At 46.3% G+C, this 23,915-nt stretch overlaps 3 protein-coding genes across 3 annotated transcripts; 2 read left to right on the forward strand and 1 right to left on the reverse strand.

Annotated features, from left to right (window-relative positions):
- Positions 1-188: 188 nt before the first annotated feature.
- Positions 189-1,874, forward strand: LOC109970862 (perilipin-2-like). The gene is made up of 4 exons (XM_020618713.1): positions 189-209; positions 777-816; positions 1,425-1,623; positions 1,759-1,874. The coding sequence occupies exons 1-4, from the start codon at positions 205-207 to the stop codon at positions 1,872-1,874; spliced, it is 360 nt and encodes a 119-aa protein (XP_020474369.1). The 5' UTR covers positions 189-204.
- A 594-nt stretch (positions 1,875-2,468) lies between these two features.
- On the forward strand, positions 2,469-9,190 carry LOC109970905 (perilipin-2-like). The gene is made up of 8 exons (XM_020618814.1): positions 2,469-2,489; positions 3,059-3,098; positions 3,715-3,913; positions 4,049-4,131; positions 4,834-5,059; positions 5,931-6,112; positions 6,983-7,249; positions 8,495-9,190. The coding sequence occupies exons 1-8, from the start codon at positions 2,485-2,487 to the stop codon at positions 8,843-8,845; spliced, it is 1,353 nt and encodes a 450-aa protein (XP_020474470.1). The 5' UTR covers positions 2,469-2,484; the 3' UTR covers positions 8,846-9,190.
- A 4,329-nt stretch (positions 9,191-13,519) lies between these two features.
- LOC109970933 (uncharacterized protein PB18E9.04c-like) lies at positions 13,520-23,274 on the reverse strand. The gene is made up of 10 exons (XM_020618869.1): positions 23,184-23,274; positions 22,313-22,427; positions 20,255-20,401; positions 19,592-19,703; positions 16,676-18,546; positions 16,410-16,588; positions 14,838-14,949; positions 14,648-14,704; positions 14,353-14,484; positions 13,520-13,996 (listed from the first exon to the last, which is right to left on the reverse strand). Exons 2-10 carry the CDS (start codon positions 22,394-22,396, stop codon positions 13,742-13,744), a joined length of 2,949 nt encoding a protein of 982 aa, XP_020474525.1. The 5' UTR covers positions 22,397-22,427; positions 23,184-23,274; the 3' UTR covers positions 13,520-13,741.
- Positions 23,275-23,915: the final 641 nt, after the last annotated feature.

Raw genomic sequence — 23,915 nt, forward strand, 5'->3', positions numbered from 1 at the left:
AGCAGCTCCACTTTAGCCCTGGTTTTCAGAGGTAATGGATTGGTCGCGATCGCACAGAAACAAACAGCATATGACCGACTGGGTTTTCCTGTTCTGAGGTCATCAGCAATGACGTCAGCCTCACACGCTGTCCCACGCTTTATCATCGTTGTCTTTGCCATCAGTGCCCAGTTGAGCTGATTCTCCAACGCCACAGCCGCTCTGATGAGGTAAGACCTCATGTACTTGTTGGCTTTGTTTTCATAGCTGGCACATCAAACTGTTAGTGTATTATTAATCCGACTCCGTTGTCTAATCTGCAATATAATAAATGAAGCTTTTACAAAAAAAAAAACTAACAATTCTTTTGTTCAGGCTTCTGTTCAGGTCCCAGATGTTCTGGTGTTCTATTCTGGACTGTGATGGGATAGAATGAACCTTTATTGTCCGCTGAGGAGCAGAATTGTCCTTGGCTCACTTAAAAAACTAGACTTTGTCACTATTCTCAGAATTTTGACAGTGGCTTACTTGTAAGAAAAAAAAATTAAAGCAAAAACAATAATAAAAATTTAAGTCTGAGCTTCAATTCTGGCTCCAAATGTTTTTTCTTTACTTTCTACTGTTGTAAACTGACTCTGTAGGTTTTTGACTGTTGTTCAGACAAAAAAGACATTTGGGATTTTTTTGTTTTCTGGTCACTTGTAAACCAAAGAAATAACTCCTCAGTTTTGTGACTTGATTTTACATGAAAACCATCTGGAGTCGTGACGCCGTCTGACCTGTGTATTTGTCCTCAGGTTCTCTGAAGGAGACATGTCAGATCAGCAACATCCTGAGGTGAGTTCAGAGCTCCTGACATCTGAACTGAACCAGCAGCCAAGGTTTTCTGCTTGCTCAGAAGCAGCTCCGTGTTGTGTCCGGCCACAGACGCTAAGGTTACTTATCACATATGTTTGGGTGACTTGTAGCAGAAACTGGCTGGAAGTCCTCACAGCTGCTGTTCCAGCCTCCTGGTGTGAAATTCACATGTGAACTTTAATTGATGAGTTAACTCATTAATTTTCCACTGCGTTTCCAGTCCAGGTCGTGCTGCATGAGGTTATGAGGAATGAGTGTTGGACACAGCTGGGACGTATATAAACACATGTAGACACAGTCATGCTCTCAGTGAGCAGAGACGCCAGAGCTGGTCCTGCTCTGCGCTCCTTTAAAATCCGTCTTTACGGAACTGAATCCTCTCTCTCTGAGTGCAGATCTTTGGAACTTAACTTTCTCTGTATGCATTTGCTCAGTTCAGCAAAGCCTGCATCTGAACTTCCACACCAGTGTTTAACTGGTGGAGCTGCACGCTGAGGGGAGAAGTCAAAGTGTGGGAGGAGAGAGGCTCATTTTGCTCCTCAAACCACGTTGATGTAAGGAGACATGCCTCTGCCCCTGTTTTTCAGACCAGCGCCGTGCTGAGAGTTTCGCACCTGCCTCTGGTTCGTTCTGCTTTACAGTCGGTGACATCAGTGTACTCAGAGGTCAAAGGGCGTTACCCTCTGCTGGGACTGATGGGAGGAGTGGCTGAGGTCAGAGCTCGCAGCATCTCCCAAGTGGCCATGAGACGAGCCACGCCCCTTCTCCAGAGCCTGGAGCCTCAGAGTACGCACAGAGAAATACTGCTGCTATAGCTGGTTACTTTTTGTACTGTGCCTGTACAGGTTGCACATGGGGTTGAAGCACAGTGGTACAGGTGGACCAGAGTGAAACTCCTGACGCCCTGTTTTCTGTCCACAGTTGAAGTTGCCAACAATTTGGCCCTCGTTGGTCTTGACCGTCTGGAGAGGAACTTCCCCATCCTGAACCAGTCAGCAGACGAGGTTGGTCCTCCCACACACTCAGATTACACCTGAAAACGGGAGTCGGCTGGCGAGCCCAAACCAGCTAGCATCCACTTCGGCTGCTTCCCTCCTTTTTCAAATAAGCGTCTCTTTTCTTAAAAACTGTCTCAATGGGGATTTTTTTTGCAACCTAACCCAGGAAGAGACGACGTGAGGAATTCATGAACCCCTGCAGAGAAGTGTACCTTTAATAAGTCCAAACCCTTTGGTCTACAGTCAGTGTTGGGCTAAAAATGAGCCAGGAAATAAAAACCCATTGTTTAAGATTTGAGTGTTTTAATGACCCAACAGCTGTCTTCAGTGTTAATTAATCTGCTGATTATTTTCTCATTTACTCGTTCTGCGTGAATTCCCAGACATGCACATATTGAGTTTTCTGTCACGCGAGACAAAGAAAAGCAGCTGATCTTCACAGTAGAGCAGCTCCACTTTAGCCCTGGTTTTCAGAGGTAATGGATTGGTCGCGATCGCACAGAAACAAACAGCATATGACCGACTGGGTTTTCCTGTTCTGAGGTCATCAGCAATGACGTCAGCCTCACACGCTGTCCCACGCTTTATCATCGTTGTCTTTGCCATCAGTGCCCAGTTGAGCTGATTCTCCAACGCCACAGCCGCTCTGATGAGGTAAGACCTCACGTACTTGTTGGCTTTGTTTTCATAGCTGGCACATCAAACTGTTAGTGTATTATTAATCCGACTCCGTTGTCTAATCTGCAATATAATAAATGAAGCTTTTACAAAAAAAAAAACTAACAATTCTTTTGTTCAGGCTTCTGTTCAGGTCCCAGATGTTCTGGTGTTCTATTCTGGACTGTGATGGGATAGAATGAACCTTTATTGTCCGCTGAGGAGCAGAATTGTCCTTGGCTCACTTAAAAAAACTGGACTTTGTCACTTTTCTCAGAATTTTGACAGTGGCTTGCTTGTAAGAAAAAAACAATTAAAGCAAAAACAATAATAAAAAACTAAGTCTGAGCTTCAATTCTGGCTCCAAATGTTTTTTCTTTACTTTCTACTGTTGTAAACTGACTCTGTAGGTTTTTGACTGTTGTTCAGACAAAAAAGACATTTGGGATTTTTTTGTTTTCTGGTCACTTGTAAACCAAAGAAATAACTCCTCAGTTTTGTGACTTGATTTTACATGAAAACCATCTGGAGTCGTGACGCCGTCTGACCTGTGTATTTGTCCTCAGGTTCTCTGAAGGAGACATGTCAGATCAGCAACATCCTGAGGTGAGTTCAGAGCTCCTGACATCTGAACTGAACCAGCAGCCGAGGTTTTCTGCTTGCTCAGAAGCAGCTCCGTGTTGTGTCCGGCCGCAGACGCTAAGGTTACTTATCACATATGTTTGGGTGACTTGTAGCAGAAACTGGCTGGAAGTCCTCACAGCTGCTGTTCCAGCCTCCTGGTGTGAAATTCACATGTGAACTTTAATTGATGAGTTAACTCATTAATTTTCCACTGCGTTTCCAGTCCAGGTCGTGTTGCATGAGGTTATGAGGAATGAGTGTTGGACACAGCTGGGACGTATATAAACACATGTAGACACAGTCATGCTCTCAGTGAGCAGAGACGCCAGAGCTGGTCCTGCTCTGCGCTCCTTTAAAATCCGTCTTTACGGAACTGAATCCTCTCTCTCTGAGTGCAGATCTTTGGAACTTAACTTTCTCTGTATGCATTTGCTCAGTTCAGCAAAGCCTGCATCTGAACTTCCACACCAGTGTTTAACTGGTGGAGCTGCACGCTGAGGGGAGAAGTCAAAGTGTGGGAGGAGAGAGGCTCATTTTGCTCCTCAAACCACATTGATGTAAGGAGACATGTTCTGCTGCCTCTGCCCCTGTTTTTCAGACCAGCGCCGTGCTGAGAGTTTCGCACCTGCCTCTGGTTCGTTCTGCTTTACAGTCGGTGACATCAGTGTACTCAGAGGTCAAAGGGCGTTACCCTCTGTTGGGACTGATGGGAGGAGTGGCTGAGGTCAGAGCTCGCAGCATCTCCCAAGTGGCCATGAGACGAGCCACGCCCCTTCTCCAGAGCCTGGAGCCTCAGAGTACGCACAGAGAAATACTGCTGCTATAGCTGGTTACTTTTTGTACTGTGCCTGTACAGGTTGCACATGGGGTTGAAGCACAGTGGTACAGGTGGACCAGAGTGAAACTCCTGACGCCCTGTTTTCTGTCCACAGTTGAAGTTGCCAACAATTTGGCCCTCGTTGGTCTTGACCGTCTGGAGAGGAACTTCCCCATCCTGAACCAGTCAGCAGACGAGGTTGGTCCTCCCACACACTCAGATTACACCTGAAAACGGGAGTCGGCTGGCGAGCCCAAACCAGCTAGCATCCACTTCGGCTGCTTCTCTCTTTGTTTGCCACCTCTGAGCTATGGTGGCCCCAGGGGACACAGTACATTTCACAGCTGGAAGCACAGACGTTAAAGAACAGTGCTGCATATTCAGCTGCATCAGTAGCTGTTGTTATCGACTGATCGTCCTCTGATTCCAGAAAACCACGTGACGTTCTGTGTGCAGCCTTGGGTGTAACAGAGAATGAAATAATGTCCTGATGCTGATGTTTGAGCTGCAGCAAACACACTCAGACAGCAGATGAATCCCAGTTTGACGAACTTCTGCCATGTTTCCCTCACTTGCGTCTTTTTCTTGTGTCTTAGTCCCGCCCGCGTAAGATGTGAGGAGAAGACACAAGGAGAGACTACAAGGGTCGAGGAACCATAAAATAAATGAATTGGGATTCATCTAGTCTTTCCTGTTTGGACAGATGTGACACTACAAGCCACTGTGTAGAGACGGCACACAAAGCCTCGTTTTGTTGTTGTTTGTTTATTTGTTGTTCCATTTTGTTGTTTGCTGTTGGTCAGCTGGTAAAGCCGCAGGTCAAAGTTCAGCCCAGTGAGAGAGTCCACTGGAACCACTTGAAACATAAACTCTGACCAGGTGGTGTCTCCTGCTCCTCAGGTGATGGGTCACCTGGTGGACGCCCTCTTCCTGACGCTGGACGACGTTCATGTGCGGGTGGTGGGCGGTCTGGATGGAGCTCTGGATTGGTTGGAGCGTCTGGCTGAGGCGGCTCGGGCAGGGGCGCAGTGGCTGCAGGACTCTGAGGGGGGCCAGGCAGCCGCATCTGTGCTGGGCCGTCTGGAGGACTCCACCGCCACCTACCTGCCCCTCCCACCCACAATGCGTGAGTACAGGGGAGTTCTGGGTAACTCCAGGAACATGAACTGTTGTTAGAGGATTCACGAAGTCAAAAAGATCAAATAATAATTAATTGGCTTGTGTGACCAGTTGTGAATGTTTACATGGATCAGGAACATTCCTCCAGTTTTCCCACAGGGATAAGTAGTGAAAGTGTGAGGAAACAGAGCCTGTGTTACGAACCGTGACAGGTCACAGTCAGGCACCAACATACTGCAACACGGCAGTGTCTCAGGATAACAACATATTTACCAGCACTAATTATGTAAATGAGCAGAGTTTATGTGAGTGCACCTACCTTTGTTAACTAGTGACTTAATGTTGTGTTTTTGTTGTTCTACCACTTTCCCTCCGATGAAAACGAGGAAAGGAAATAGCTGCAGTAGGAAAGTCACAGTATTGGTAAATAACTTAATAAAAATAAAGGTGCAATGTTTGGCTGCCTCTTAATGTAGTACAGTGTAAAGCCTTGCCACAGTCTGTGCTGATAATTACTTAAAACAAGTTAGACACATGATACATGTGTATATAGAAATGCCTTTACTACAACGTGCAGAGTTTGGTTATCATGCCACCAGATCATGCCGTACTACACCCCTCTGTTTCCATTTAAACCTACCGAACCACCTTACAACTGCTTTTGCTTTTCGTTACTCACCCATTTCCTTTCCCCCTCTTTTCTTAGTCCGTTTCCCCCTGTCCTTCGGCTGTGCCCAGTGCCTGAGCGCAGCGCCGACCTCCATAACCTCTCCCCAAAACCTTCCAGTACACAAGCATTTCATCACATTCATCGATAGTGAGGGCAGGTCTCTGCTCGTGAATTAACATGTCCCAACACTGCTGTCGTCGTCCCTCAGGTCAGGAGTGGGAGGTGAGGGTGCAGGGGTATGAGGAGGAGGATGAGGGTGACGAGCCCAGTGTGCGGACGAGGGCCCGCCGCCTCCTGCTGAGTCTCGGCCTGCAGCTTTATCACCGTCTGGTGAAGGTCAGAGAGCAGCTGCGGAGCGCCGCCATGAGGCTGCCAGACACCGCAGATAAGGTGAGGACAGTCCGTCTTCACTGCCTGAGCTTCAACAGCAAAGAGTAAAATAGTTTCTGCAGCCAGACTGAATGGTTGCGTCACAGTCCTGGTCCACCTGCACAGGTGTCTGATCCGAGTTGCCCTCAGCACCGTGTGGACACGTTCAGCTATTCTTCCCTCTCCGTTCAGTTTGGCTGCACCTTTTTCGAACTGAACATTCATGTGTGAAATGAGGAAACCTGCCCCCCAGTGCAGTGGTGGCTCACTGGGGGGTGGGGGTGGACAACAGTGGAGGTCAGTGGCTCAGACAGATAAGCTGAACCATGACTCACATCATGGTGAGGACACTACAGGAGGCAGCTGCACGTCATCCACATCTATACACAGTCTGGTTTGCACACTGCTCTGTCAGCTGTGACATCTGGGTCACTGTCCACTGAGGGTAAAATGCTCAGACTCTAAAATTGAGGACAATGATGATGTTTTTGTGTTTTTCACAAATGCATTTGAGCAATGTTCTTATAGTCTTCTTAATTTTGAGCTGACATGTTTACTTGGAAAGAGTATAGTTTCACATTTTGTGTTCCCTCACAAATTTGGTCTTAAATTCCACTGAAAGTGGTCTTAAAAAGTCTTAAATCTGAGTTGTGGATACCTGTAGACAGCCTGCATGAGTGCATGTCAGTGGGCAGTGGAGACTTCATGTCAGCAGGTCCTGCAGGTCTGGACAGGTTCCATCAGAGCAGAGAGTAATCAGACACTTGGCTGCTAAATTTTATCATTGTTACAGAAAACCCAGACACCCTCCACAGCACTAAACGTCACCACACATGTGAATCATACACTTTATGTGAGGAAACATTGCGTTGTCTACATGTGTTCCTACAGTTGGGTCTGCGCCGGGTCCTGGAGCTGGTGGGGGGCCTGCTGCAGTACCTGCGCAGCCTTCTGGTGGCACTGCTGTGCCAGGCCCAGAGTCTCAGAGAGCTGACCCTGAACCGGGTCAGAGGGCAGGCCGTCATGTTGGCAGAGCTGAGTCCAGTCCGTCAGGTCCGAGAGCTGCCGGTCCAGATCCAACAGTTGCTCCAAGGCCTGCAGGAACTGTCCAAGATCCTCCTGCAGCTGCTGATCAATGCCACACCGCTCTACAGCCTGGTGAGTACGGAGGGGAGGGGTCATCTGGAATGTACCTGAGACACCTTGGGGCTCCTGAACTACCTGCAAACAGTGCCTAACCTTTCAGTATGTGCACACTCCCAGGCTGGGGAGGCCGGTTTTCCCACCTCAGATTGGTTTCCCTTCCCACTTTTTTTTAGATTGTTTTTTTTTTTTTTTTTATTTCTGTGCGCCCCCCACGTCGTGTTATTTTTCTCACCCTAACCTGTCTGGTAGAGTGCGACAGTCGTCGATAATCGATCAGTCTTAGAGCGTCTAATCACTAGTTATATAGAAAAAGTATCACCGTAGATTAATACATATTTGGATGTGATCCCATTTGTCATCGCAGCCTTGCATCATTGAAAACGTCCTGGAAATTTATTTCTTGAAAGGAGTGGGAACCCTGGCAGAACATAGAAATGAGTTAATTCATTTTTAATGATGATTCTGACCATCTGACAATCTTCTTATTGGCACTACTGTCACTGATTGTACATGGTTTGTGTCATAGCCCATTAGGTTGTACCATTTACTTTTATCCTAATCACTTTGACTTATTTTCTTATTCTTTTTAGTCTATTTTTACTCTACTTTTATTCCATTTTAGTTTCCTAAATGGTATGGCATTCAATACTAAGTGAGAGAGAAGCTGTATTTCGATTTTCTGTATATCCTGCACATATAGTGAATTGACCATAAAAATCTTTGTGTTGGAGGTGCTGTGCTGATGGCGCCCTCACAGGCCTGGTTAGCCTTGAGCTTATATGCTGGGGGCGGTGCTTGTTTTTTACTGTCAAATCGCTGAGGTTTGCTTCTTCAGGACAGGAGGTCAGTTTCCACCCACCAGGCTTTATTTGAAAAGTGGATTTTCTCTCTTTGCTGAGGTGGAAATGTATCTGTATGGATAAAAGCAGAATGTGACAAAGTGAACAAGACGCGGTGAATATTTGAATATGTGTGTAGTGATGGGCAGTTTAGGAGCTCGGCCATGTTCATACCAGAGCTGGACACATGTCACTGACACACATGGATGTGAAGAAGCAACACAAAGATCAGATCTGACTGAGACAGAGCTGAACGTTGAGGCTGAGATGTGGACGCAGCCTAAACCCATTCTGAAAAAGGTCATTGTGTCTGTTTCAGATGAAAAGTACAGCACAACAAACAGCGCAGGGTCTGAATCCTTCCTGTCTGTGATCAAACAGGAGTCAAAACAATAAACTTGTACCCCTGGTGTTTCAGCTGCAGCAGCCGTCAGAGCAGGAGGTGGAGGAATTCCTGAACCAGGAGAACATCAAGTCCAACAGCTCGTCTCATCGCATCTTGGCTGACAGTCTGTCTTGTCCTCGGCGTCTCAGCTCCCAAGATGCCCAAGGCTCCGGGGGCCTTTGGGGCCCTGACTGCCGCTCTAGCCTGAAGGAGCCCCTGGCCCCAGAGACTGAAGGCTCACCCGTCCCTTCTAATGATGGTGTGCAGCATCAGTCCTTGGCCACTGAGGTGCTGCTCATGTCACTCAAACAGTTTGTTGCTCAGAGTCAGGCGGCCTTTGAATATATGAACCCCGAAACGACTGATCCCACGGCCGACTATTGAACGCCACACTGAGGGTTGACCTAGCCCTCATCCACCACCTGTCCCTACCACCTCCCCATGACCAATCACAGGCTCCTGTCATGGCCACAGGTGGTCAGACATCTCTGCCTGAGCTGGTGTTGGTGTATATACAGTACATGTGGTGACAGAAGCAATAGAAGATTAATGTAGATCAGTGAGAATTTGTAGGTTTCAACAGTGAGTAGAGGCAGGAAATGCTGTTAATATAGACATTGGCCAACCTTATCCTTGAAGTTACAGTGACACAAGTTAAAACATGTTGGTCCCTTCAAGTACTGGTTTTATTAAGAGTCAGGTTTCATCTCTGAGCTCCAGTGTTTTCAGACTGTCACAGAAAACAATGGAAACATGTGTGAATAAAGCTTCTTGGGCTCTGCAGTTTCAGCTCAGTGTGTTTGTGTTGGGGCTAAAGACAGGTGCAGGTTCTCTTTGTTCATTCAGGTTTTATTAAACACACACCCACCTCCATCTGACTGTCAACAGCCCGTTTGTTTTGAGGAGTTTCACTCTGTCTGTTACTGAACATGAAGTATAGATTCATTTACAGCAGCTGTTCACATATGCAACATCACAGACATCTTCAGTCAGAGGTAACGCTCTACTTGGTCATCTCAGACTCGGAAAACTAAACCGGAGCAAAGGAGCAGCACAACCTGCCCCTTGTCTCCATCTTAGAGGTCGAGTGGTGGAGCAAAGGAGCAGCACAACCATGTCAACCTTGTCTCCATCTTAGAGGTCGAGTGGTTTGAACATGACAAGCTCTGGCCAGTGACAGAAGCAGTCACAGCTCCGGCTCCTGTCTACTCTAGCAGCACAGGTCACCAGTTCAATAAGCCTGGCGTGTCCTCTTGTACACAACCGCTCCCATCACAGCGTCCCCTACCGGCCACAGAGCAGAGAACAGACAAGGTCTCTGGAAGCTAGTGAGATAATTTGCCCCAAAGTAACCACAGAAAGTGGGCGTTCATTTTCTACACGTTTGCAAAAATGCTCATGTGTGATGTTCACCCTCTAAATTTAGCCTGTTAGCATGTCAACATTAGCTCATTAGCTGAAAATCTTTGCTTTTAAGATCTAGATCAAAGATTTTTGTCAATTCACTATATGTGCAGGACATATAGAAAAAAATTACTTTTCTCTCTCACCTAATTCTTAAATGGTATGGGCATTCAGTAACTAAAATAGAATAAAAGTAGAACAAACAAAGAATAAGAAAACTAATTAAAAAAAACTAGATGGTACAACCTAATAGGCTATGAAGAAACTAAACCATGTGCAATCAGTGACAATATGCAAGTAATAAGAAGATTGTCAGGTGGTCGGCGTCACCAGGGGCGTTGATGATGAGATGCAGAATAGCTTATGAGATGCAGATGGACAGTAGTGCAAATGACCAACAGCAGCAGATAAGACATTAAAAAACAGTCAGCAGCAGATTTACATTTAACAAAAAAGGGGAATGTATTGAGTTTGTGAAAAACAACAGAGGTCGTCTTTTTATGTTCTGTGGTGGGTCACAGACCAGGGGCAGAGGGTGGGGGGTAATGGACAGCATTCAGCATCCTCACAGCCTGGTGGATGAAGCTGTTTGTAAGTCTGATGGAGTGGGCCTGAAGACTCTGATACCTTCTCCCTAAAGGCAGGAGTCTGAAGTGGGAGTGTGTGGGGTGGGAGGTGTCATCAGCAATGCTGATGGCTCTGCGGGTGAGGAGGGTGTTAAAGACATTGCAGTGGTTAAAAACAAACAAGGTACCAGTCCAGAGGTAATATGTAATAGAATAGTGTGTAGTTCATATATAGATATTATTTCTAATAGTTATGTAAGGATGAGCTAAGTGTTTATGTAAGCTTGATCTGTTTCTCTTCTCTTCTCTAGAATATCTTGGCTTGTGTCCTCCTTGTTTAATTTATGGGTAAACATCCAGAGAGCATTCCTCCTTAAATGGTTAATGGACATAGCTTCAGCCTTATGTGAACAGTTTGTGTGCTCTGTTCATGTTTAGAAAAAGGAAATGTGTGCTATGTCGGCGCGACCTAGAAGTTCATGTACTGGACATCTCAGACAATGCTTGGAAGAAGGGGTGTAGAGCTGGCATGGGACTGTGACTCTGGCTCAAGCCATAGAAGGCTGTCTAACTGTGAGAAGACTGAAGTTAGGACAGCTGTGGGTTAAAGAGAGAGAGGAGTGATGGTGGTGCAGTCGTGAGTGTGCATTTGGACCCAGCCGGGGGAACTCTGGACTCTGACTGTACCTTGTGGCTAACAATGACTGACTGACTCTCTGTTAGGTATTTTTAGTCAAATAGATATTGGATAGATACTTTATGTATTAGAAATGTTTAGTGGAGATAGGATGTCTAGTTAGACTGTTAAATGCTTAGGCCTGCTTATGAGTTTCTACAGGGTACATCTGGTCAAGGATAACTAGAGAGAAGAGTTGATGACTGTCAGCAGACAGGGTGTTTAATATTATTATTATGACATGTATAACTGTAGCTTTAGCCATAATAAGTTCTTATGTTTAATGTCACGACATGTTACTAGAGGTCGTGAGAATGTTTTTAGTTACACACCAGTTAACCAACAGACACACACACATTGATTTACTTCATGTTTTGACTACTGCTATGACCAGCTGCAAAGCTGGCAACAGAGACGTCTCGGTTGACGTTTCTGTGTAGTATGGGGCTAGCCCAACCGAGGGGATATAATGTATAGGCCTGGTGGGTTCAGGGTCTTTCATCTTACATCTGCCTGCGTGCAGTTTGGAGGTGCAAGATACTTGAGCGTGTAATGTTAATTTTACCTGTGATCCTTTGAATAAATCAGCACTGTTTTGAAGTTACTTGGACTGTCGCGTCTCTCAGAGTTAGCAATTATAACAAGAACCATATCCTGCTCTCCTTATTTAATACTTTATCTATTTCATTGCAGGAGGAGTGATTCTGTTCTCGTTTCCCTAACTACCAGGTTACCTACTACTCTGTTCAGAATAATATTAAATGGTTATGTAAACTGGGATGATCTGTCTGAACTGATTTAGTTTACATCAGATCCTAACTACCACAATCTCCATAAAGGAAGGCAGAGGCACCGTCGATGCACCATGGATGGTCAGTGGGGGATGCTTTAGAGGTTTTTTCCTAAAGTCCTAGTGTCGCTCAGAAAACACTTTTCTGTGTTTCCAGATTTGGCTGCTAATACTTTTGCGCTTAACATTATGAATGCAGGACTTTGACTTGTAACAAAGTGGTTGTACACTGTGGTATTACTAGTTTCTGTGTGCTCCCCGGTTTTACAGCGGTTTACTCACATTTTGCAGTGGAAACAGCCGTTTCTACAGTAACTAATGAATTCAGTGAAGTGAAAAATACAGTAACATTAGAACATGGTAATCTTCAGAGTACCTCAAACTGTACATCATGGAGTACTTGAGAAACAGTGGTACTGTAAACAGGTTTTCTCACCACACTTGCTGACACTGGGGGATCTCAGCAGCAGGATGTTTGCCTCCACTCGTGGCTGGTTCCTCCATCCCCTCCAACAAACTCTTCAACTCCACCACCATCTGGACTGTGGCTGTTGCAGGGGGTTTCTGGCTGGGTCTTTATCTAGTCCTCTGTGGGGGTGGGATCTGTGGTTGGTCAGTGTTGATGTGATCAGTGAGTGTGTGTGAATCCATCACGGTCTGAGGACTCTAATCCCAGCTGCTCTCAAGCCGTGCTCACAAGTCTGAGGGGTCGCGGGTCTCTGAGCCCAGCAGGACCTCGAGTGCACTATGTGGACCTCCAGAGTCTGCTTGAGCTGCAGACCGAACCAAGCTTCATTTAGAAACTGACCCACAACCACAATGATGCAGATGTGATGTTTAAGCCCAAGAAAACAGAGATACCATGTTCAGTTTGTTGCACCAGTTTATTGATGAGCAACATTTCACACTGCTCATTCAGGACAGAGACAAGCTGAATAATTTGCCCACTGACTTTTGCAGATAAGAAAGCCAAAAGGTCCTGAGGGGCCAGTTTAACGCCAACTGTGTGGCAGCTCGTGGGAAAGCACACCTCCCTGCAATACTGCCACAGCCACAACCGGTACTGTTAAAGGACCACTCAGAAAACCCACTGCCCATCAGGCTAAGCTTTTTAACCCAGGATAAATGAACTGATTACATAGTGAAATCTCTCTTTTACAAAGTAAATTCAGGCACAGAAAAATGTGCAAAAAGTGAAGGCATCTGAAATCTGCGTGAAGTCGCTGCATGATGCACAGTCCACGTTTCTGATTTATTTACTGGCCATGTCACAGCTGATCAGCCTGTAAACATTCGTGATGTCTCGCTCCTGATCAGCTGCAGATTCACAAATGTTTTTACTGCACATTATCCCCAGTGATTTTCTCTATCTCACTGTGCACAAACCCCGTCCAGACAACAGCAGCACCAGTGAATGTGGTGTCCTCACTGTAATGTGTGAGTCCATGAGCTTATTGCTCTGTGCTGTAGACCCCCCCCAAGGAAACATGGGAGGCCGTCTGTTTCTAACAAACAGCTCCACTGTGCAGTCACTGCATGGAACATCCACTGTAGATTCACTGTTTGTTTGAGTCTCAGGGTTGCATGTCTGGCACACGACATTTAAAGTCAGCAGCTTCAAGTCTCAGGGTTGCATGTTTGACACACGACATTTAAAGTCAGCAGCTTCACCTTCTAAAACTTTGGCAGGTCTTCATTAGAGGAAAAGGAAACTGTGAAGTCACCTGTGTTTATTCATTCATTCACAGTGAAATGACAGGTCAGGTGACGTCTCCTCCTGTTTCTGATATGAAAGACGACAGCTGAACAGGCGCAGGCCGTCTGGAGCCACTTTCCCCTCGTTCTCACTTCCCCATCTCGTCTTTCTTCATCCTCTTGGCTTCTGAAGTCCAGGTCAGGAACTCTCTCAGCCTCTTCCTGGTCTCCTTCAGTTTGGACCGAGTGCTGCTCGCTGTGTCTGGTCTCTGCAGCTGCTGTGGATCTGTGCAGTCCCCTCCTCTGTGTGGTGGTGTCAGCAGCGAAGAATGAAGCTTTGAACGCAACATTTTTACTGACCTGATCTGAAAACTCTCCCGCAGTTTGTTCAACACGTCGTCGTCCTGGGAAAATGAGGGAAGTGACAATTCAGAGAACCAATCAGAAACTTTCACCAACAAACAGTGATGAGGAATGACAGAGTTGTATGGGCTATTTCTGTACTGAAGAGAGTTTTGCAACACTGTAATGTAAACCAATTACTGATTAATTAGTATAATCAATAAGGGCTCCTGGCTCTCACAATGTGGCCACACTAGTGTTTGAAGGACCCAGGTGGGGGCTGGTGCAGCTTAGCTCAAGTTGCACTGGGACTAAACTCAGTGGTTTTGGTGCAGATGTGGACCAGAAATGTTCTGATGAGTATGCAGGGTTTAGGTACAGAGATCCCTGTCATACACTGGTTTCCAGTTCCAGGTACCTGTGAGAACGATGCCTGCCTGAGCACACTCCAGACATCAGAGATGAACTCTGCGGATGCCAGATAGGGAGGAGAGCGCTGCAGGGTCAGACGTTCTGAGATCACCTTCAGACGAGACCAGACATGTCTAGACTGAAAACGAGGACAAAGAATACATCTGATCAGATTATGGAAAGTTCTGTTGGAGCACCACTTGGTGGATCTACTACTGCTGCAAGCCCTGAGCTCAGCCAGTGAGCTGCTGACACACAGGTGGAATGCCACTGCACAACAAGCAGTCAGGTGATCAACTGACCTGAGACAGTCGACTGCAGCCTTCAATCTTCAGGTACAACAGCAGACTCTCACACCTCTGGCACACACAAAACACACAACAGTTCACACAAGCCAGCCAAGCAGAAGATAAACATGAGGGAGTATCTGGTGCAAAGACTGAATGGGTAGGAGTGGATTTTTCTGAATGTTACAAATGTGTGGACTCTGACCCTCTGCTCCAGCACACTGAGACAGGGACTAGGTGGTCTCTGGGGTCTCTCCGAGCTGTAGGGGTCCGATGGGTCCGACAGGTCCTGGCACAAGGAACAGACCCACTCTGACCTGGAAGACAAAGAGGAGGGATGGACAGGGCAGCAGATAAAGTTGGTCTGAGCTCCAAAGCTGTTTTTTTTTTTAATAAAACATCACTTCCGGTACATGTTTCAAATTAAAAGTCCAACATAAACAGAAAATGTCTCTACAATTTAACACAGTTTGCAATTAAACTCTGTATTCAAAAGAAAAGTGTTACTTGCCCTTGCACGTAAAGTCACAGGAGAAATTCTAAGAAAAATCTAATCCAACCTAAACCAGCTTTTCAGCTATAATAAATAATGATGACATTTTCCTGAGTGTCCCTGCTGGATTAGAAAGACTGTGAATGGCTACAACTGTGAGAGACACTGTGCCCCATAGGACAAAGATCAAAGTGTCAACATGCATTCAAAACAGCCTCGGGGTGCTGCTCTGACCATCAGAGCAGATGTGGGGACAGAGGCGTCTTAGCGAGCCTGATCTGAAAGAGCTCAAGTGAAAGTAAAGGCCTGTTTCTCTGTAGGGGAGCAGCACTAGAGCTGGGTATCGAACTTCCATACCTTTATGGCATTGATTGATTTACTTCAGTACCATCGAGTATCGAACAATGTCGAGTATTGAAAAATGCTTTTCTACATTTTTATTTGACATTAATGTTAACAGAGCTTCAGGCTGTGGTAAATACATTTACTTCTTATGTTATGAAACTGCTTTGAGTGCACAAAAATGCCAAGGAACAATGTGAAACTGATGAAGCATCTTGGATGAGAGGTGAAACGTCTTCGACCTAAAACCAAGTCCAGTTGATTTTTTTTCAGTTTACTATGACCTGGATGACTGAGAATCTGCACAGCCAAGGGACAAAAATAAAACCAGTGTAGCAAAATGTTTTTGGTTTTTTTTCCTGTTAAAATTATCAACAAAAAAAAAAAAATTGTCTAGGAACTGGTATCGAAGTCAAGGTGTCAATAACAGTAAATTCTGGAATAACCCCCAGCCCTAGTGACCTCTGACCTCCACTGTCTACAAAAAAGAAAAAATGACAGAAATTCTTACAGTGGGTTTGATGGGTTGAATCTGTTATGATCAATACTGACAATCATTATGCCGAACCCTCAAGTTTACTTAATGTTCATTATCATGCATTTCTGTCTCTTCTAACACAGATCGGACAGACGCCTGTCTGTTCCCCCAGAACATTTTGCAGGCACAGTGGACAGAGGTTTCAGGCGCACGCACCAGGCTGTTTGGTTTTTCATTTCCTGTGCAACACCAGACTTTTGGTTGGCAATTTTCACATTAAGGTCACATAAAAAAAAAAAGATTATTACTAAGTATTTACAATCAGCTGTCAGAGCTACCAATTACTTCACAATCAAAGAAGCTAAAACAAACAACCTAAAAAATAAAAAAGAAAATCCACATAATGAAATATCAAATAAAACTATTAATAATATAGCGATCTGAAACAAGCTTCTGATTCTTACCAGATGTCGGGTCCGATGGGGGGAACATGACAGGTTCGGTGGTACCCCCGACCGCAGGACAGGCAGATTATTGAAGCATTGGCAGATCCACAGGCAGAGCAGGAAACTATCTGCAGGGCCACAGGAGACTCCTGAGGTGACAGCAGCTCCCCACAGTCAGAGACATCACTAGCGTTGGACTGAAACATAGCAGAGCCACAGCAATCTCACCTGTATGCCTTCACCTTACCTGCTATATTTGTTAACCCTGACAGACAAACTCCTACCTGAGAGTCATTGCTCATCTCTTCCAGGTAGATCTCATCTTCATTGTCACCAGGGAGCACACGAAAGCTAGGGAGGGGACGTCCAGGTGGGGGCAGGGACAAAGGCAGTCTGAATAGAATCACTCTGGGCTGCCATTCGCTGAGACTGGAGTCCTGCTGTCCAGTCACAGAGCTCAGTTCTTCAGTGTCGCACTCTGTCATTTCACATTCAGGCAGTTTCCCTGTGAGTTGAGGTTCTTCACTCATGGTAGAGGTTGGCTCGTTCTCTGCAGGGTCCTGCTGCTTCGCCTCCACCTGTTGAACACCGTGATCACAGGCAGAGTCCGCCGCTGCCTTCACCACGTGACTGTGCCGGTCTTGCTTCACAGGGAACAACTGAGTCCTAATGTCATTGACGAGACCCTGCAAGGCGGACAAGGGCCCAGTGGGAACCACAGGACTTGAATAGTCGGCTGATGTTTGCTTGTGGTTCTGCAGCACCACGTGCCTCTGCCCTTCATAGGTACAGTTTCCTGCAGTAACCACAGGAGGTATCTCACAAGTGACAGAGGCTGGACTAGACTGTCCTGGGACAGCATTTTCCATCAGGCTGCTACATTTATGCTGTTGAGGGTAGGTGATCCTAGGTAAGGTGTAGGACACGACTGAACTGGGAAGCTGCAGGGCAAACTGTGGTACAACTGAGGTGAGAGTGAGGGGCAGGGACAGCTGGTACACAGTCTGGGTATTGGTCACCAGTACCTGGGAAGGCAGAGACTGTGGGACAACACTGAGGACAGCATAGGACGTAGATGGACCAGCTAACAGGGGGGTACTAGGTATGGCCGGCTGCAGGGTCAGTGAGGTAGAAACTGGCTTGGAAGGCTTTATCTGCAGCAACATCTGGTCTTGCTTCATCTTCATGTGAGATAATGTCTTCAGAGCCAAGGAACACGGAGACGTGCCAGGCTGGGAGGAGGCGAGTCTACTGGTCATGGTAACAGGAACACTGGTCACGAGGACCTGGGAAGGCAGAGACTGTGGGACAACACTGAGGACAGCACAGGACGTAGATGGATCAGCTAACAGGGGGGGACTAGGTTTGGCCGGCTGCAGGGTCAGTGAGGTAGAAACTGGCTTGGAAGGCTTTATCTGCAGCAACATCTGGTCTTGCTTCATCTTCATGTGAGATAATGTCTTCAGAGCCAAGGAAGACGGAGACGTGTTAGGCTGCGGGGAGGTGAGTCTACTGGCCGTGGTAACAGGAACACTGGTCACAAGAACCTGGGAAGGCAGAGACTGTGGGACAACACTGAGGACAGCACAGGATGCAGATGGATCAGCTAACAGGGGGGGGCTAGGTATGGCCGGCTGCGGGGTCAGTGAGGTAGAAACTGGCTTGGAAGGCTTTATCTGCAGCAACATCTGGTCTTGCTTCATCTTCATGTGAGATAAAGTCTTCAGAGCCAAGGAGGACGGAGACGTGCCAGGCTGCGAAGAGGCGAGTCTACTGGTCGCGGTAACAGGAACACTGGGTTGGTTTAGCTCCCGGCAGGAAGAGGCAGGAAGGCTCAACTGAGTGCAATTACGTGTATAGTAGGTGGGGGTGGAAAGGGTGGCAGAGGAGGGGCAAGAGGAAGAGGTGGAGCACAGTGAAGAAGAGGATGGAAGAGGCACCTGATGGGACGAGGACTTCAGTGATACAGAGACAGGATTCTCTGCAACAGCTGAATCAGAGTCAGTGGAGGTCCCAGTTTGGGGGAGGGGCTTCCAGACGGATGCTGGGTTGGCAGAAGTAGTGGTGGAGGATGAGGAGGCAGTGGCTGGAGTTTCTGTGTCCTGACTGGAGGTTGCTGACACACTGAAGGGGATCCATAAAACTTCTAGTTCACCTGGAAAGCAAAACAAGGAAGTGTCAGCCACTGATACAACCAATCAGCTGCCACCTTAGTTTGTCATCATTACATCAGGATATTCAGAGCCAATCAAAAAGTAGCATGTGATGCTGTCCGAGTCCGCTTAGACAGACACACCAGAGCAACAGACTGACTGCTGCTTAAAATGCGGATGACTTTATGATGAGAATATGACACCAGGTCTGTGCACATGACAGGATGAGTCAGACGCCAGGACAAGAAGGACCCCTTCACATAAGCCATTCCAGATGGACAAGGAGGGTTCCTATAGAAGACCCTGCATATACATGTGGTTACATACTATAAATCTACTCTGTGCAATAGTTTTGTCCCCCATCTGGTGTTTGATGTGAGTGTAGGCATTGTACTGCTGCACAAAGGAGCAGGTGCACAGTTGTTCCTAAAGCTCCTTTCAGACATGGTCCCTGGGAATGTGCGGGATACATGCAGCCATGCAGCAGTTGCTTTTTAGGCGTTCAGACAGAACTGCTGTGTGTAAAATTCCTGGCAAGGCTTTGTTCAAACATAGCAGGACCTAGCCGGGCACAGCCACAGGATTCATGCAAGGCAGACACACTGTCCTGTGCATGGAGGGTGAGCAGTCCTTTGATTTCCATGTCAACCCAATTTCCAGCCATTTTGAATTAGCTCATTAGCTGCTAAACTGTACCTTCTCTCTACCTGTTCAAAATAAACATTATACTAGCTAGTGATGAAACGTTCTTTTCATCTCTATGCCCAAATTTCACTGCCTGCCTGAAATATATGCCACAGAGCGAGAGGCGGTGATCAAGCTAGGCAGAGAGTGAATGAAGAGAAGGAGCAGCATTGAGGAGAACACAGCAATGAAACAGAGAAATGTTACTTACCAGCAACTGGACCACTACAATTCAGACGTGTGTCCACAGCCTATTTGACTAAGTCCAACCAGGTTACACTGCCACCAACAGTGACGCCTATGTGATGAGCAAATCTCTGGCTAGTGGTGGAGGTCTGAAAGGGGCTTAAGTGTTCAACTTACCCAAGTTAAAAATGGTCTCCAGGGCTTGTTTGTCAGTGACAACCCTCATCTTAGCCATGGTTTGAGGTGGGGACAGGTCCTGTTCTGGTAGATCCTTCAACTGAGAGTCAATCTGAGAAAAGGGACAACAGATCCAGCAGGTTCTGTCTCTGCTCTGTTCAGTAGCATCAGTTCAAAGCACAGAAACAGGAGTCTGAGGCTGGGTGCAGCCCAACACAACCAGCAGGTGAACACAGTGTGCTGCCTGGCAGGACAGTCTCAAAACCCTAACTTAACTTATGAGTACCATACAGGCAGGTGTAGTAGTATGGTACTACCTATGATGTTCATGTGATGCAGTTTCATGCAAGAAGCCTTTGCTCTTCGTCTACACATTCAATCCGTTTTGGATTCATGTGGTGCTCCCTATGCTGTTTGTTCTGCCTGGACTAAAAGTAAGCCTGTTTTCCTTGTGTAAACAGTTTAGCATTAGCACCCAGCCTGTGTCTGCATTAGGCTTCTCTCTCTCCCTGTCTGCTTGTTCAAACACAATCCTGGACAGGTTTTTCCACTAACATGGACAAACACCTAGATTGGATTTATCAAACAGCTCCAAATGCAGTTTTGGCCTTGAGTGAAAAGTAAAAATCCTCCCCTTTACCAACAGACTATCAAACATCTTACCAGTGCTGTGTAAACAAGCAGGCTCGGCAGGTCACTAATGTTTCTGGCTTTCTCAGCAGTTTCATTCACCAACTGTTGAACCTGTTGCAGCTGCTTCAGCTTCGCCATCCTCTTCTGAATCCCCTCACGCTCTGTCTCGTTCACTTTCTGCTCAGAACAAACAGATTCACATACAGCAGCTCAGATACATGGCGAATGAAAGTGAATCATCATCAGCCATCCTGAGTCAATATGTAAACGATAACCCTGTAAATGTATGTACCCAACAATGTGAGCTTAAAAGTGAAAACCATTTAGCTTCCAGGGGTGCAAAGCACACAAGTCGTCATTTCTACCTCTCACTTAGCTCTTGTGTTATTTAACTTCTGCTACGCTCCTGAGTGAGACCTGCAAACATCTGTAGCTCAGAGTTTCCTCTGCCCTGAGCTCAGGACCCAAGCCTGTGTAACATCTGGGGCACAGCTTGAGAGGCTCTTTCTTGTATGCATGTTCACCCGCACATAGGGAGCAGTGGCTGTCCAAACACACTGAGGAGCCTACAGACACACTTTGGAAAAAGGGAAAACTGTGGTCCAAAACTCTAGCAAATAAGAGACAGTGAGGGAATTACTGGCTACTCTTGCATGTGCATCTGCCATGTATCCAACCCACAGGAAAATGGCAAATAAAAACTACACAAGCACATGTTAAAAGGAACTGCATGTTAGTAAGGTAGGTAGGTAGGTACTTTATTGATCGATCAATGGGGAAATTTCAGTGTTTCAGCAGCAATGGAGAACAAACATAACACCATGAGAAACAATCACACAATAGAGCAACAGAGAACAGACAGCATAACACCATGAGAACAAACACCACACACACATCCTGATAAATTCCAACTCAAAAATATACAGAATCAAGTATTTAAATAATCAAGAACAGAATTTACATATGTGGATATTAACCATGCATTTTACCCCAGGATTTGAGTATTGCACCTCAGTAGATTATCACATACTCCCTCATAATTTCACCTATCTTATCCCTGCAGTGATGCATTGTACAGTTTGATGGCTGTGGGGAGGAATGACCTGTGGTAACGCTCCTTCTTTCACTGGGGATGTAACAGGCTCGTGCTAAAAGAACTGTTCAGAGCCACCACTGTGTGGTGCAGGGGATGGGAGGGGTTATGCATGATGGATGTTAGTTTTACCAGCATCCTTCTAGTATCATAAAAAGTCAGAAGGAGTGCCCCCCGCACACCAAAGGACCTCAGTCTCCTCAACAAGTGGAGGCAGCTCTGGCCCTTCTTTTACAGGGCATCAGTGTTTTTAGTCCAATGTTCAGTAGGACTGATGGAACAGGACAGACTTGGCTCTGCTGAAAAGTTAAGATGTTGACAGGAAATGACATCTCTCTCGCTGCTGCCGAAGAGCAGAGTGCCGCCAGTGGCCAGGTATGACCGACCATTCACACAGGTTACCGCACTTTGCAAAAGTAGTAGAATTTGAGAGTAGTTTAACCAACCACTGGCAGCGCTGGGCTCGACCTTTGGCAGCAGTGAAACAAACACCATTTCCCGTCACCATCTTACCTTTTCAGTAAAGCCAAGCCTATCCTCCAAAGAAGTGACAAAATTTAATTGTCCTGGGCAGGACCAGGTGATTTCTGATTTCATTTCAGAAGAGTTTATGAAGAAGTGGGAAATACCTTCAGATTTTGGGTGAGTGCTATGAAACAAGCTTCAATTTTGAATGCTCATGGTGGATCAGCTCTGTGAGTCATGCATGTAATACTTGAGTCACAGAGCTGGGACTAGGTATCGCTCAGCTCATGTGCTGCAGCAGCACTGTATACTTGCCAATGGCAGTCAAAATGTGTTGGGACTCTATCTCAGCATCTGCTTTCAGATTTTGTTGGCCCTATGTTTTCAGCTTTGACTTTGTGTTTGAGGAGAAATTCTGCCATTTATTAGCAGGTTTTTCCATGTGACACCAAGAAGCCTCTACGATCTAGGCTGGGTCCACAGCTGAATATGTGTAAGAGAAGACACACTTGATGTGTAAAGGAAGTTACCTGGATAACTTTGATCAGCTGTTCCATCCTTCCTCTCAGGAGTTCTAGAAAAATGGTGTATGAATGCTTCATCTCAGACTTCATCAGAGACTCACACTCAGCAATGTCCCGCAGCCTGAAACACAACACCACACCAGGTGGGTCTCAGTCTCACGCACAGTGAATGGCAGCTGTCACTGACCATCACTTCTGACCCCATAATGGGTCAGTACACTGCAAGGCTCCTGTCCCCCCGCCCACTGGTGGAACACAAACTTTGCTGGGAATGGACACCCCCTGCAGTTCATCTGCCCGCCCCATTTTACTGTACGACTGTCCTGCTTCTAATCTCCGAGGATATTCCTACTGTTCTGCCTGGATCAGACATTTTGTTACCACAGCCAATATTGCTTATACATGGTTTATAAAATTTTCTTAAAGCAAAAATTGAAGGTGATGTGACTGCATATGTATTGATAAGTAAGCATAAACTTTATTGTATTTAAAAAAAAAAAAAAATACAAGGAATTTACCTTTAAGGGGCCTGCCAGTAACGGGCTTCCTCAGTCTAGAAAGAACTTATACCACTAGAACTTATACTAAAGTCATTAAGAAGGCTGAGTCTGTGACTGGAGCAAAGCTGGTCACACTGGGAGAGGGGGAGGATGACAAAATGCAGGTGATTCTGAAGCCCACCGCCCACCCTCTGTACTGTATGTGAACACCTTACTTGTATGCAGAAGTGTTACAGGCGATGCATCCTACAATGTACAGATAGACCCTATAACAAACTATACTTGCATTAGACTTGTCTAAAATGCTCTATAAGCTTCAAAAGATGCAGCTCTGCTTTGCAATGTGAAACACAGTCCATGGTCTCTGCAGTAATTACCTGCCAGCAGTAAAGTGCTTTATTTGGTCCTCGGTCGTATCCTTTTCCTCTGAGCCCCTCACTGTGCCAAAGGTCCAAACTTGTACTAGGATCTAAGCCTGGTAGATTTGGGAGTCCCAGCCCTTAATGTGCGTCTCCACCTTTAAGGGGCCTGCCAGTAACGGGCTTCCTCAGTCTAGAAAGAACTTATACCACTAGAACTTATACTAAAGTCATTAAGAAGGCTGAGTCTGTGACTGGAGCAAAGCTGGTCACACTGGGAGAGGGGGAGGATGACAAAATGCAGGTGATTCTGAAGCCCACCGCCCACCCTCTGTACAGTATGTGAACACCCTAGTTGTATGCAGAAGTGTTACAGGCGATGCATCCTACAATGTACAGATAGACCCTATAACAAACCTTCAGGAGAAACCTCCTAAATTCTCTTCATGAACAGCCCCGGGACTGACATAGGCAGTGTCTTATCTTTAATGTCGTGAATATATCTTTCAGACTAGTTGCTTTTGTTTGGATCCTCTTTAGAACATCGGCTTGTTGATTAGCACAGTTTACAACTAGATTAAAGGTCAGCGGAGGAACGCACGCTAAACTTTTCCCCTAAGCCACATCTGTCAAGCTTTAGCTTGAGAGTTTCCCCACCCTGACAGTCACGTCCGGTAATTCTGTATGTGTGTGCTACTGTGCACAAACCCCACCCAGAGACCAGCAGCACCAGATGAATGTGGTGTCCTC

This window comes from Monopterus albus, unplaced genomic scaffold, assembly GCF_001952655.1.
Source record: "Monopterus albus unplaced genomic scaffold, M_albus_1.0 scaffold209.1, whole genome shotgun sequence".
NCBI lineage: Eukaryota > Metazoa > Chordata > Actinopteri > Synbranchiformes > Synbranchidae > Monopterus > Monopterus albus.

What these genes read in the sequence shown, in the direction of transcription:
- LOC109970862 (XM_020618713.1), top strand. An exon ending in CAGATCAGCAACATCCTGAG is followed by an intron (nt 817 to 1,424) that starts GTGAGTTCAGAG and finishes CCTGTTTTTCAG; the next exon opens with ACCAGCGCCGTGCTGAGAGT. An exon ending in CCAGAGCCTGGAGCCTCAGA is followed by an intron (nt 1,624 to 1,758) that starts GTACGCACAGAG and finishes TTCTGTCCACAG; the next exon opens with TTGAAGTTGCCAACAATTTG.
- LOC109970905 (XM_020618814.1), top strand. An exon ending in CAGATCAGCAACATCCTGAG is followed by an intron (nt 3,099 to 3,714) that starts GTGAGTTCAGAG and finishes CCTGTTTTTCAG; the next exon opens with ACCAGCGCCGTGCTGAGAGT. An exon ending in CCAGAGCCTGGAGCCTCAGA is followed by an intron (nt 3,914 to 4,048) that starts GTACGCACAGAG and finishes TTCTGTCCACAG; the next exon opens with TTGAAGTTGCCAACAATTTG.
- LOC109970933 (XM_020618869.1), bottom strand. Translation starts at nt 22,396, where the DNA reads ATGAAGTCTGAGATGAAGCATTCATACACCATTTTTCTAGAACTCCTG. An exon ending in AGATGAGCAATGACTCTCAG is followed by an intron (nt 16,589 to 16,675) that starts GTAGGAGTTTGT and finishes GCTATGTTTCAG; the next exon opens with TCCAACGCTAGTGATGTCTC. An exon ending in TCAGTGTGCTGGAGCAGAGG is followed by an intron (nt 14,705 to 14,837) that starts GTCAGAGTCCAC and finishes TGTGTGTGCCAG; the next exon opens with AGGTGTGAGAGTCTGCTGTT.